Source organism: Bos indicus, chromosome 12, assembly GCF_029378745.1.
Source record: "Bos indicus isolate NIAB-ARS_2022 breed Sahiwal x Tharparkar chromosome 12, NIAB-ARS_B.indTharparkar_mat_pri_1.0, whole genome shotgun sequence".
Lineage (NCBI taxonomy): Eukaryota > Metazoa > Chordata > Mammalia > Artiodactyla > Bovidae > Bos > Bos indicus.
In genome coordinates this window covers 72,850,517-72,865,604 of record NC_091771.1, presented here as the reverse complement: position 1 = coordinate 72,865,604, position 15,088 = coordinate 72,850,517, and the positions used below count along the sequence as shown (strand labels likewise).

Here is a 15,088-nt window from a genome sequence, read left to right as displayed (position 1 = left end):
GAATGGTGATACTTTGGGTGAATCAAGACACAGATCAAAAGTCAAGTTACTTTTTTTCTGGAATTGAGCTGCAGGGGTTGCTAGCATATTTTTGAGATTAGTTCTTTGTCAGTTGCTTCATTTGCTATTATTTTCTCCCATTCTGAAGGCTGTCTTTTCACCTTGCTTATAGTTTCCTTTGTTGTGCAGAAGCTTTTAAGTTTAATTAGGCCTCGTTTGTTTATGTTTGCTTTTATTTCCAATATTCTGGGAGGTGGGTCATAGAAGATCCTGCTGTGATTTATGTCGGAGAGTGTTTTGCCTATGTTCTCCTCTAAGAGCTTTATAGTTTCTGGTCTTATGTTTATATCTTTAATCCATTTTGAGTTTATTTTTGTGTATGGTGTTAGAAAGTGTTCTAATTTCATTCTTTTACAAGTGGTTGACCAGTTTTCCCAGCATCACTTGTTAAAGAGATTGTCTTTTCTCCATTGTATATTCTTGCCTCCTTTGTCAAAGATAAGGTGTCCATAGGTGCGTGGATTTATCTCTGGCTTTCTATTTTGTTCCATTGATCTATATTTCTATCTTTGTGCCAGTACCATACTGTCTTGATAACTGTGGCTTTGTAGTAGAGCCTGAAGTCAGGAAGGTTGATTCTTCCAGTTCCATTCTTCTTTCTCAAGATTTCTTTGCCTATTTGAGGTTTTTTTCTATTTCCATACAAATTGTGAAATTATTTGTTCTAGCTCTGTGAAAAATATCGTTGGTAGCTTGATAGGGATTGCATTGAATCAATAAATTGCTTTGGGTAGTATACTCATTTTCACTATATTGCTGGGCATACAGACTGAGGAAACCAGAACTGAAAGGGACAAGTGTACCCCAGTGTTCATCATAGCACTGTTTATAATAGCCAGGACATGGAAGCAACCTAGATGTCCATCAGCAGATGAATGGATAAGAAAGCTGTGGTACATATACACAATGGAGTATTACTAAGCCATTAAAAAGAATACATTTGAATTAGTTCTAATGAGGTGGTTGAAACTGGAGCCTATTATACAGAGTGAAGTAAGCCAGAAAGAAAAACACCAATACAGTATACTAATGCATATATATGGAATTTAGAAAGATGGTAATGATAACCCTGTATGCGAGACAGCAAAAGAGACACAGATGTATAGAACAGTCTTTTGGACTCTGTGGGAGAGGGAGAAGGTGGGTTGATTTGGGAGAATGGCACTGAAACATGTATAATAGCATATAAGAAACGAATCACCAGTCCAGGTTCGATACAGGATGCTTGGGGCTGGTGCACTGGGATGACCCGGAGGGATGGTATGGGGAGGGAGGTGGGAGGGGGGTTCAGGATGGGGAACATGTGTATGCCCGTGGTGGATTCATGTTGATGTGTGGCAGAACCAATACAATATTGTAAAGTAATTAGCTTCCAATTAAAATAAATAAATTTAAATTAAAACAAACAAACAAACAAAAGTCAAGTTACTGCAGTCATTAATTCAGTCTCCAAATTTGTTTTGCCCACAAACATTGTATAATTTCAATAATCCTATGATTTTCAGATTTTAAGAAGGAAAAATAAGAATCTGTTATGCTCCTAAGTTGTACTATAGAGTTTCTTAGATAATTAATATTTTATGGCTTTTTATGGGAAAATTTAAGACAAGTGCAAGTTAACAGAATTATATTTACAACAAGAAATCTGACAGACACATTGAGAGTAACCTAACATCACCTACAGGCCTCTCAGGGACAGGACTATGTCAAGAGCTGTGGTGAATGTTTTCCTGACACAGCAGTTCATCTTCTTGACTTACAAAGGAACCTGAAATAATTAGGAGGGAGCTTTTGCCATTTGACAAACTGAAGCTGCTGCCTGGGTATTATTTGGGTAATAAGTTTAATATTTATTTTCATGTCTCCAGGGTTTCATTCATTAAATTACTATACATTAAATTACATACATTAAGCTATAGTCCACTAGATAGGTCTGTGGTAGAAAGAGTTTTAAAGGGCAGTTCTTTCTTCAGTTGTTCACCCAGCTGTCATGTGTATGCTCTGGCTCCTGGCTTCTCACACTGTATGTTACTCACTCACCTTCGCAGCCAGCAGTCCCTCAGCACCCTATGTGTGCCCCGCAGAAAGCCACTTTCTGGGGAACAGAGATGAAAGTGAGGTGCTCCCTGATTTTAAAAAGTCTCAAGGTACCTGTGAGATACAGACCCCAAACTACAAAGCATGCCATAGGTGCTATCTTTTATTTTAATTATGATAAACTTCACATAATATAAAATTTAACTACTTAACCATTTTTAAGTGGACAGTTTGGTGTTCAGTACATTCATATTGTTGTGCAACCAAGCTCCAGAATTTTTCTGCCTCATAAAACTGAAATTCTTACCCATTAAACAAACAACTCCCCATCCCCCATCCCCCAGTCCCTGGAGACCACCATCCTACTTCCTGTTTTCTTGAATTTGACTACTCTAGGAACCTCACATGGAGAAGGCAATGGCACCCCACTCCAGTACTCTTGCTTGGAAAATCCCATGGACAGAGGAGCCTGGTAGGCTGTAGTCCATGGGGTCGCTAAGAGTCCGGCACGACTGAGCGACTTCACTTTCACTTTCACTTTTCACGTTCATTCATTGGAGAAGGAAATGGCAACCCACTCCAGTATTCTTGTCTGAAGAATCCCAGGGACAGAGGAGCTTAGTGGGCTGCCGTCTATGGGGTAGCACAGAGTCGGACACGACTGAAGCGACTTAGCAGCAGCAGCAGCAGCAGCAGGAATCTCACATAAGTGGAATCAGGGTATTTGTTCCTTTTATGTCTGGCTGCTTTCATTTAGCAAGATGTCACCATGGTTTATTCATAGGTCAGAATTTTCTTACTATTTAACACTGAATAATATTTTGGTAAGGATTTAGTTGCTTCTAACTTCTGGCTGCTATGAACACAAGTGTACTGTAAATGTTACCTTAATACATATAAGGCACTGAGGACAAATTGAGGGCCTCACAGAGGCAGATACTTTAATCAACCAGAAAATTAGGAGACTTTTACCAGCCAGAGGATGAGGAGAAGGGTCTCTGAGATAGAGTGGCAGCATGCACACTGGAAGTGGGAGGAGGTGGTGCTTTGGGAGAACCTACATGCAACCCGCATGCAGCAGTGTGCATAAGTCAGGAGATATACTGGCTGGAGAGGCAGGTGGAGGAGAGCTTCCTACCACCTTGTCTGTTCTGGTTTCAACTCTTCTTCAAGACTCTACCCTGGTCCAGGCCAAGGGCCTCAAGCTAAGTGTGAAAAGAACATTGTTAGCAGACATGGATTGGAGAAGGCAGTGGCACCCCACTCCAGTACTTTTGCCTGGAAAATCCCATGGATGGAGGAGCCTGGTAGGCTGCAATCCATGGGGTCAAGAAGAGTCGGACATGACTGAGCGACTTCACTTTCACTTTTCACTTTCATGCATTGGAGAAGGAAATGGCAACCTACTCCAGTGTTCTTGCCTGGAGAATCCCAGGGATGGTGGAGCCTGGTGGGCTGCTGTCTATAGGATAGCACAGAGTCAGACATGACTGAAGTGACTTAGCAGCAGCAGCAGCAGCAGCAGACATGGATACTGGCAGGACCAGGTCACAAGCCTCTCTGCTGCCTTCCATGTGCATCTTCCCCTGTTCCCCTCGATTTGCTTGCAGAGACTTTGAGTGAGTCTCTGGGCCCTGACTCTATGGGGGGCTCTTGTTCCTCACTACTGACTTATCATGATTCTGGGCTCTTCTCTGGTGACTACAGGGTCACCCCTCAGCCCCTGTGGGAGTGGACATAGGGCTGCACTGCTTCTAGAAGCAACTCACCCAGGCCAGTAAGGATCAGATCGGTGCTAAAGAATGGAGCAATCTCTCAGGGGAGGGCAGGGGGATGGCAGCCAAGTGTGGGTGAGTGGAAGAAAAGTCTATGGAAACGGCCAAGGGACAGAGGAGGAGGTTACAAGCAGAGGACATCATGGTAGGAGGAGGAGATTTCAGACATACAAAGATGACAGGTTGGAAAGAAACGTAATATTGGAGAGTTAGGGACAGGGAGCCAAGGCTGGTTCCCAGACTTCAAATATAGAAATCAGATGAAACATATTGTATCCTGGGTCAGCTTAAGTTCTAGCTTCGGAGCTGAGGGCCACCTGTCACCATGAGGGAACTCACGATACAGGGAAAGAAATGCTGGGATCCCCATTCCATGATCAGTTTCCAAGAAAAATTCACCTGCCATATCACTGATCTAATCTGCATCCACAGAGGAATGAAGAGTCCCCATAACACAACAAGGAAGCCAAGAACAAACACAGTGCTAAATCTTTAGCTAGATTTTAAAGAGGCAGATGGCTTAAACAAACCTTTTGTCCTGAGTCAATGCATGCTCTCAGGTCCTTCAATATCAGAGGCTCACATAAGCTGTGCCTGAACTTAACATTATCAAAGACAATCTTTCCTTCAAGGAGCAGGAAGGATGGCGTATGTTCCCAGGGCTCTTCTTTCTTAAGGTCTGTATATTCAATAACCCTTTCTACTGAAATCATCTGAAACACATATGACATCACATCAGTTAATATCAGAGGATCTAGTTTATGGATGTTCAGAGACTATAAATGAAATGTTCTGCTTTTATGTATTTATATCTACTTTTACATGGTTAAGAATATCTCAGGTCTTAATACCACAAAGTATTGAAGTAGAAGTTTGATACAGTCTTTGATGATTGGCAAACTTGTTCATCATCTTATAACACTTTCACTTACAGCTATTTCCTTCAACATGATAGTAAAACTGAAAGAATTAGAAAAATGAATGATAAGATTTTATTGATCTGCTTTTCATACTTGAATAAAAAAAAAACAAGAGAATTTTGTCACAGAAAAGAATATTTATGGATACCAATCAGTAGTGTATAGCTACAGAAGGGCCACATGTTATAGATAACAGAACTGGATGGTCATCAAACCTCCATTTAATTATTAATCACTTACTACTATATTAGAAGAGAGAAATGGAAAGATTTCATTTCTATTGTTTTTCTCACTTTAGGAGAAGGTGCAAACATTTGTAAAGTATATAACTTACATATTGATTAAGGCATCTTAAACATCCATACCTCCATACTTTTGAGAGCACATTCTGAGATGGAGCTTATCCTACCAGAAAGAAGAGCTGCCATCAAATTCAGGTGTTCAACACACACAAGAATAAATGCTAAAATGGGGGAGGGCTGGTGGAGGAACATATTAATTAAATAAACCTCAAAACACTGATTTTTTTTTCTTTTACCAAAAACGAGGACTTACCCATTAAGAAACAAAGATAAGCAAGCTGCTAAGAAATTAGCTTATATTCTAAGACTTCAGAACTTCCATCCTATAGAGACATTTATTATACTAGAGGACAGTTTGTGATGAATATAAAACTTTTTGACATGCATACATAAGACTGAGAAAAGATGTATATATTTTATTTTACATTAACTTTAAACAGATGGAGGAGAATGTAAAAAAAAAAACTTTGTTAACGGTGATGTAAAAATAATCATTTTCTATTTTACAGAAGAATTGCTCTATGCCATTTAACAGCAAAGAAACTTGAAAAGGCTAAGAATGGAAAGATAAACATCACCATATTCTCCACTTCCGCACTTTGCTTGACGCACCACTGGAACATCCCTGTGAGTGTGATGGTGAGTGACAGCGCCAGGCCAACCTGCCCGAGATCCAAAGCTAAATTAGGAAGAAAAGGAATCAAGTCAGTCTCCTTCTCAACCCCTCCTGCAGCTCCTTCTCTCACCTTATGAACAAGACTCCTTTATTTTTATGATTTTTATTGCAGTATAGTTGATTTACAAAGCCGTGTTAGTTTCAGGTGTACAGTAAAGTTAATTATACATATAATCCAGGCTTTCCTGGTAGCTCAACTGGTAAACCATCCACCTACAATTCAGGAGACTCCAGTTCAATTCCTTGGTCAGGAAGATCCCCTGGAGAAGGGATAGGCTATCCACGATAGTATTCTAGGGCTTCCCTGGTGGCTCGGATGGTAAAGAATCTGCCTGCAATGTGGGAGACCTGGGTTTAGTCCTTGGGTTGGGAAGACCCCCTGGAGGAGGGCATGGCAACCCACTCCAGTATTCTTGCCTGGAGAATCCCCATGGACAGAGGAGCCTGGTGGGCTACAGTCCATGGGGTTGCAAAGAGTCGGATAGGACTAAGCACAACAGCACAGCATACATATAATCTATTCTTTTTAAAGAATTTACCCATTTATGTCATTACCGAGTATTTAAATAGAGTTCCCTGTGCTATACAGTAGGTCTTTTTTAGTTATCTATTTTATATAGTAGTGACAAGACTCCTTTATTATATTTAAATCATTTGCATGTAATAATAGTATTGCTCATAATATTACTTCTGTTGAGTGAGACAGTAAAAAAAAAAAAAAAAAAAACAGTAAGACAGTAAAAAAACAGAGAGACAGTAATATAGTAAAAAAAAAAAACCATATTATGAGGGACTTCTCTGGTGGTCCAATATCTAAGAATCTGAGCTCCCATTGCAGGGGGCCTGGGTTCAGTCCCTGATCAGGGAACTAGATTCTACATGCCACAACTAAGAATTCACATGCTGCAACTAAAGCCCTGTATGTCACAACTAAGACTGAAGATCCCACATGCCCCAACTAAGATCAAGTGCATCCAAATAAATAAGTAAATTTTTATAAAATATTAGGAACTTAGAAAGAATTAATAAAGTTGTTGTTCAGGTGCTCAGTCATGTCCAACTATTTGCAACCCCATGGACTGCAGCATGCCAGGCTTTCCTGTCCATCACCAACCCCCGGAGCTTCCTCAAACTCATGTCCTTTGAGCCAGTGATGCGATCCAACCATCTCATCCTCTGTAGTAACCTTCTCCTACTGCCTTCAATCTTTCTCAGCATCAAGATCTTTTCTAATGAGTCAGGCCTTCACATCAGGTGACCAAAGTATTGGAGCTTCAGTATCAGTTCTTCCAATGAATATTCAGGACTAATTTCCTTTAGGATGGACTGGCTTGATCTCCTTGCAGTCCAAGGGACTCTCCAACACCACAGTTCAAAAGCACCAGTCCTTTGGCACTCATCATTCTTTATGGTTCACTTTATACATGACTACTAGAAAAACCACAGATTTGACTAGACAGACCTTTTTTGGCAAAGTAATATCTCTGCTTTTTAATATGCTGTCCAGGATTGTCATCGAAAAAGCAAGAGAGTTCCAAAAAAAAACATCTATTTCTGCTTTATTGACTATGCCAAAGCCTTTGATTGTGTGGATCACAATAAACTGCAGAAAATTCTGAAAGAGATGGGAATACCAGACCACCTGACCTGCCTCTTGAGAAACCTGTATGCAGGTCAGGAAGCAACAATTAGAACTGGACATGGAACAACAGACTGGTTCCAAACAGGAAAAGGAGCACGTCAAGGCTGTATATTGTCACCCTGCTTATTTAACGTATATGCAGAGTACATCATGAGAAACGCTGGGCTGGAAGAAACACAAGCTGGAATCAAGATTGCTGGGAGAAATATCAGTAACTTCAGATACACAGACGACACCACCCTTATGGCAGAAAATGAAGAGGAACTAAAAAGCCTCTTGATGAAAGTGAAAGAGGAGACTGAAAAAGTTGGCTTAAAGCTTAACATTCAGAAAATTAAGATCATGGTATCTGGTCCCATCACTTCATGGGAAATAGATGGGGAAATAGTGGAAACAGTGTTAGACTTTATTTTTTGGGGCTCCAAAATCACTGCAGATGGTGATTGCAGCCATGAAATTAAAAGACACTTACTCCTTGGAAGGAAAGTTATGACCAACCTAGATAGCATATTCAAAAGCAGAGACATTACTTTGCCAATAAAGGTCCATCTAGTCAAGGCTATGGTCTTTCCAGTGGTCACATATGGATGTGAGAGTTGGACTGTGAAGAAAGCTGAGCACCGAAGAATTGATGCTTTTGAACTGTGGTGTTGGAGAAGACTCTTGAGAGTCCCTTGGACTTCAAGGAGATCCAACCAGTCCATTCTAAAGGATATCAGTCCTTCCAGTGTTCATTGGAAGGATAGATGCTGAAGCTCTAATACTTTGGCCACCTCATGTGAAGAGTTGACTCATTGGAAAAGACCCTGATGCTGGGAGGCATTGGGGGCAGGAGGAGAAGGGGACAACAGAGGATAAGATGTCTGGATGGCATCACTGACTCAATGGACATGAGTTTGAGTAAACTCAGGGAGTTGGTGATGGACAGGGAGGCCTGGCATGCTACAGTTCATGGCGTCACAAAGAGTCGGACATGACTGAGAGGCTGAACTGAACTGAACTAGTGTTTTCATAGCTTTTCTTCCAAGGAGCAAGTGTCTTTTAATTGAATGGATGAAATTACCATCTGCAGTGATTTTGGAGCCCAAGAAAAGAAAGTCTGTCACTGTTTCGATTGTTTCCCCATCTATTTGCCATGAAGTCCATCCTAAAGGAGATCAGTCCTGGGTGTTCATTGAAAGGACTGATGTTGAGGCTGAAACTCCAACACTTTGGCCATCTGATGCGAAGAGCTGACTCATTTGAAAAGACCCTGATGCTGGAAAAGATTGAGGGCAGGAGGAGAAGGGGATGACAGAGGATGCGATGGTTGGATGACATCACTGACTCAATGGACATGTTTTGGGTAGCCTCCGGCAGTTGGTGATGGACAGGGAGGCCTGGTGTGCTGTGGTTTATGGGGTCGCAAAGAGTCAGACGTGACTGACCAACTGAACTGAACTGAACTGAACTGATGGGACCAGATGCCATGATGGTTTTTTTTTTTTTTGAATGTTGAGTTTTAAGCCAGCTTTTTCACTCTCCTCAAAAAGCCTTCATGTTCATCAAAAGGCTCTTTAGTTCTTCTTCACTTTCTGCCATAAAGGTGATGTCATCTGCTTATCTGAAGTTATTGATATATCTCCCTGCAATCTTGATTCCAGTTTGTGCCTCAATCATACATTTCACATGATGAACTCTGCATATAAGTTAAATAAGTAGGGGGACAATATACAGCCTTGACATGCTCCTTCCCCAGTTGTTAAGCAGTCTGTTGTTCCATATCCAGTTCTAACTGTTGCTTCCTGACCTGCATACAGTTTTCACAGGAGGCAGGTAAGGTGGTCTGATATTCCTATCTCTTTAAGAACTTTCAAGTTTTTTGTGATCCATACAGACAAAGGCTTTAGCATAGTCAATGAAGCAGAAGTAGATGTGTTTCTGGAACTCTCTTGCCTTTTCAATGATCCAATGGATATTGGCAATTTGTTCTCTGGTTCCTCTGCCTTTTCTAAATCCAGTTTGAACATCTGGAAATTCTTGGTTCATGTTCTGTTGAAGCCTAGCTTGGAGCATTTTGAGTATTACTTTGTTAACATGTGAGATGAGTGCAATTGTGTGGTAGTTTGAACATTCTTTGGGATTGGAATAAAAACTGACCTTTTCCAGTCCTGCGGCCACTGCTGAGTTTTTCAAATTTGCTGGCATTTGAGTGAAGCACTTTCACAGCATCATTGTTTAGTATTTGAAACCGCTCAGCTAGAATTCATCACCTCCATTAGCTTTGTTGGTAGTGATGCTTCCTAAGGCCCACGTGACTTCACACTCCAGGATGTCTGGCTCTAGGTGAGTAATCAGGTCATTGTGATTTTCTGGGTCATGAAGATCTTTTTTGTATAGTTGTTCTGTGTATTCTTGCCACCTCTTCTTAATATCTTCTGCTTCTGCTAGGTCCATACTATTTCTGTCCTTTATTGTGCCCATATTTGCATGATATATCCCCTTGGTATCTCTAATTTTCTTGAAGAGATTGCTAGTCTTTCCCATTCTATTGTTCTCCTCTATTTCTTTTCACTGATCACTTAGGAAGGGTTTCTTATCTCTACTTGCTATTCTTTGGAACTCTGCATTCAGATGGATGTATCTTTCCTTTTCTGCTTTGCCTTTCACTTCTCTTCTTTTCTCAGCTAATTGTAAGGCCTCCTCAGACAACCATTTTACCTTGTTGCTTTTCTTTCACTTGGTGATGGTTTTGTTCACCACCTCCTCTACAGTGTTACAAATGTCTGTTCATAGTTCTTCAGGCACTCTATCATATCTAAACCCTTGAATCTATTTGTCACTTCTACTGTACGATCTTAAGAGGTTTGATTTAGGCCATACCTGAATAGCCTAGTGGTTTTCCCTACTTTCTTCATTTTAAGTGTGAATTTGGCAATAAGAAGTTCATGATCTGAGCCACAGTCAGCTCCCAGTATTGTTTTTGCTGACTTCAAATTAATGTCCATTGAGTCAGTGATGCTGTCTAACCATATCATCCTCTGCCACCCTCTTCTCCTCTGGTCTTCAGTCTTTCCCAGCATCAGGGTCTTTTCAAACGAGTCAGTTCTTCTCATCAGGTGGCCAAAGCATTGGCGCTTCAGCATCAGTCCTTCCAGTGAGTATTCAGAAATGCTTTCCTTTAGGATTGACTGGCTTGATCTCCTCCAGTCCAAGCGACTCTCAAGAATCTTCTCCAACAACACAGTTCAAAAGCATCAGTTCTTCAGCACTCAGCTTTCCTTATGGTCCAACAAGATGATTCAGGCTCTGGATACTCCTGAAGCCTCAGTCACCTCACTCTGGGAAACGTTAACTAGCTCCCCATGGTAGAAAACTATCTTAATCATAATAATTCTAATTGTTCTTTTTTCACTGTTTACTCCCTGCTTCTGTAACTTTGTAACTGGATTTGTTTCTAACCATCTGAAAGCTTTTAAGTTACAAATGGTTTTCCAGGCTCCTATGAGTGCCACAGCCTCCTTCAACTATTACTTGGGGCCCCTGCTGCTGCTGCTGCTGCTAAGTCACTTCAGTCGTGTCTGACTCTGTGCGACCCCATAGATGGCAGCCCACCAGGCTCCCCCGTCCCTGGGATTCTCCAGGCAAGAACACTGGAGTGGGTTGCCATTTCCTTCTCCAATGCATGAAAGTGAAAAGTGAAACTGAAGTCGCTCAGTCCTGTCTGACTCTCAGCGACCCCATGAACTGTAGCCCACCAGGCTCCTCCATCCATGGGATTTTCCAGGCAAGAGTACTGGAGTGGGGTTCCATTGCCTTCTCCAACTTGGGGCCCCTAGACAGTGTAAATCAACTATACCCCAATAGAACTTAAAAGAATGGTTCATGTGAGCCAAAGCAGGGTCCCAAGTCACCACAGGTCTGCTGGAGCAGGCACTTCATACCTGGTCTTTGCTCCTAAAGAGTCCAAAAGCCAAAAAGAAAAATTATTTTCTAATTATGTGAAGTATTAATTAAAATGAAAATCACTAAAAAAAAGATACATGCACCCCAATGTTCATGGGATATAGAAAAAAGAATCTTTAAAAAAAGTTGACACATGTATAACAGATTCACCTGGCAGTATACCTGAAGCTAACACAACATCATAAATCAACCATATGCCAATCAAAAAAATTTTAAAGGGGTCTCAACAGGAACCTACTGTAAATAAATAAATGAAAAAAAGACACAAATAACTTCAAATGGACCACAATGCACACAAATGGACTCACATGCTGCAAGCACTTTAATACAATTCATTACAACCAAATAGTATACATTAGACAAAATGGCAAGAGTTTAATAACTACAACCAAAGCTATAAACCGTAAATATACCACAAATATGCACATCTATACTTACTTTCTACCAGAATCAGGGCCCCAAAGGCAACAACAGTGACAAAGATGGCACAGATGACATCCAGATACACAGCGAGCCATCGGGACGTCGTCAAAAGCAGGAACCAAGCCTCTGGATTTGTGATGTAATAAGCATAGTACATAAACAGAAAAACCATGTTAGCTGCTTCTCAGTAGGGACAGCATTATTCTCAGTTGAGCATTTTACACAAGGTAGAGCAGCAAAGTTACACACCCAAAGAAACTAAACATTTCAGAAAACTAGGTACTAACACAAGACAATGTATGGGACACACAGGAATCAGTCCAGGAAGCATGTACTGAAAACTTCAACCCACTTATCAACAGAAACAAGATCACAAGAAGGAAGATGGAAAATCGTCTCATTGGTGCATTTCCTGCAGTGCTGGGCCTCAACCTGAAGATCATCCTCTCACAGGGCTGACTGTTCCCAGCTCTCTGACAGCAGATAGAACAGCTCACACTGATTCCAGCACCTTCTGCCCTCACTACCAGGTCCTGTAGTATTTATTCTTAGGAACCAGTGTCTATATGACCATCAGCTAAAAGGATCTGCATGTGGCTTTCAATTACCACTTTATCTTCAAAATACAATAATGACTGGAAAGTTTAGCCAGGATTTTATAGACTTAGAGGAAATTCTGAACTTTCTACCTAGGGAAAAAACTTCATTGATACAAAGCATAATCAAGTGGGTAACAAATCAGGAAATTACTTTCCTCAATCACATCTGCTACCCTCCACATCTGCTCTGAAAAAAGATGGCAAACCACAGCCCAGGGGTCAAGAACAGCCACCCACCTGGTTCTGAAAATAAAGTTTTATTGGAACATAGCTACAGCCATTTACTGATGTATTATCTTTGCCTGTCTTTGTGCTACAGCAGCAAAGGTGAATAGTTGCAACAGAAACAGTATAGCACTCAAAGCCTACAATGTTTTCTATCTGGATCTTTGCAAAAAAAAAAAAAAGTTTTCTGACTCTTGCCCTAAAGAGACAGAAGTCCACAGGGCACAGTGATGGAAGGACAATGCGAGCCAGTCCAGGGAGAAAATCAGGGGGTGATGGGGAAGAGGGGAGCACAGAGGGGATGGTGAGAGGAAGGCGTGGGGGAGGCAGGTGTGAGGGGGACATGCGGAGGCACAGAGAGAAGGACTGGCCAGCCAGGCCACCTGAGAGGGAGGTCAGCCCTCAAAAAGCAGCACACCCCATCCTTAGGAAAAATCTCCAGAAACTTACAGACCTGAGTGCAAATCCTGGTGTGAGTCAAATAGCTCCTGAAATTTCTGTTCAGCTTTGTATGCTCGGATGGTCCAGAGTCCCCGGAGAGAAGATGCTAAGTGGGAAAACACCGGGCTCCGAGCTGGGGCAGCAGAGACAGACACACATCAGAGAAAGTCAGGGAGGCTGGATGCAAGGAAACCACTGCCTCCCGGGCTCTGTGGTCACACGTCCCTCCAAAGGGAACCCTCCATGTGACCTTCAAACTCCTGCTCACACCACGCTTCATTTTAATGACCTGGGAGTGAAAGATTCTCTTTGAAACTACCTTTGATCAAATTAAAATCACAGTTAGATTTAGATAAAGCAATTCTTTACTGGTTCTTTCATCAAGGTCTTCTCATACACGCCTCCCTCCAAATTTATCTGGCATCTCACCAGATGGGAATTGTTCACAATTTTTAAAAAATATATTGAAGATTTACAACAATGTGTTAGTTTTAGATATAGAGTATAGTCATTCAGTTATTATTTTTCCTGATTATATCCCCTTATAGGTTATTATTATACTGAAGAAAATTCCTGTGCTTTACAGTAATCCTTGTTGCTTTTTATTTTACATATTAATAGCAGTGTGTCTATTAATCTCATACTTCTAATTTGTTCCTCCCTATCCCCTTTGATAACCATAAGTTTGTTTTCTATGTCTCTGAGTCTAATTCCATTTTGCATACTGATTCATTTGCATTATTTTTAGATTCCATGTATAAGTGATATCATATTTGTCTTTCTCTGACCTACTTTACTAAGAATAATATTCTCTAGATCCATCCATGTTGCTGCAGATGCAATATTTCATTCTTTTCCATGGGTGAGTAATTACTGTTCACTAATTTTTGAATCAGTAGCATTCTAAAATTTAATTCTCATTAAAGTCCTCACCACTCTGAATTTTGATGAACTACCTGTGTGTTGTCTCCACCTTAGATGAGTAACCTAAGGCCTGGATAAGAGTCAGTACATCCCCATGCTGGACTAGACCCAGACCCAGGACAGGGTGAGACGAGTAAGAGGAGTGGACAGTCTGCCACCTCCGTCCTGGGCCTCCACCTGTGCCAGGAGCCTCTGTGGGGGTCCCGGAGCACCCGGTGCTGCACCGCCCTTGTGACCACAGAACCCAGCAGATGAGGAGCCTTTGAATGGTCTTGACTTCTGCTCCAGGAACCTGATGGATGTTTTCACAACTGCCCTGCTGGATCTCTGAACCATGACACAATCTAACACTTCTGCTTTGTACTCTGTTCGCACAAAGAGCTGAGAGTGACTTGGTGGTGCCTTTGATCATCCAGTCGTGTACCTGTGTTCTCATTCCAGCATCCACACTGCTCTCTCTTCACTCTATTGACTAACTTTTTAGCTTCCTATAACTCTGTGCTTATAAGAACAACATAAACTAAGATGGAGCTCATGCTCCAAATAATAAAAGTGAGGGACTCTGTTCAGGGCTTTTCTTCAGCCTAGCAGGTGTCCCAACCCACCCCTAGAGCTTGGTCTGGAAGCAGGGTGCTCACAGGGATGATACAGGTGAATTCCAGGGCCCATCACCCTGTCAGAAGGATGGCGAGGGTCCAGCTCCAGAGAGCACAGAAAACTCACTAGAACCAGGCTCTTGTTTCCTGAGCAAATGTTGTGACATCAACACTATTCATCACAGACAAGGCTTCTGAGCAGGAAGCAGCTGTGGCTATTCCCCCAGGGAGAGTCCTGGAGTGAACTAAGCACCTTGACCTCCCTCATCTGCTTCCCTTGTCAGGAGATCAAAGTGCAGCTGATTCTCTCCAGCAGGGATGGAGGGCAGGGTAGACTTTAGAAACCAGGTGTCATCTCAGCCTTGAACACCTGGGAACCAAATACCCTATCACCTACCTCACCTCATGCCCAAGAGTTACAGGCTGGGGGAATCTGGACCCATGAAAAGCCATCCTGTTTCTCTCAAATCCCATTTAGGGCTGAGCAGGATGCCAGGATAAGTGAACTGGAGGGTCTGCAAAG

General features: G+C 41.8%; 1 protein-coding gene across 7 annotated transcripts in view; it reads right to left on the bottom strand.

Moving 5' to 3' along the window:
* The window catches only part of LOC109567081 (ATP-binding cassette sub-family C member 4-like), a 166,198-nt gene that overhangs the window by 50,862 nt on the left and 100,248 nt on the right, over nt 1-15,088 (bottom strand). For 6 of the 7 annotated variants that reach the window (XM_070799882.1, XM_070799885.1, XM_070799884.1 and 3 more), the window contains exons 22-25: nt 13,059-13,178; nt 11,796-11,906; nt 5,673-5,773; nt 4,403-4,585 (exon numbers count right to left, since the gene is read on the bottom strand). In XM_070799882.1, coding sequence (XP_070655983.1) covers nt 4,403-4,585; nt 5,673-5,773; nt 11,796-11,906; nt 13,059-13,178 — 515 coding nt within the window. Of the gene's footprint in view, nt 1-4,402; nt 4,586-5,672; nt 5,774-11,795; nt 11,907-13,058; nt 13,179-15,088 lie in introns of those variants that run through there. The other variant, XR_011569622.1, reaches the window with a different exon arrangement.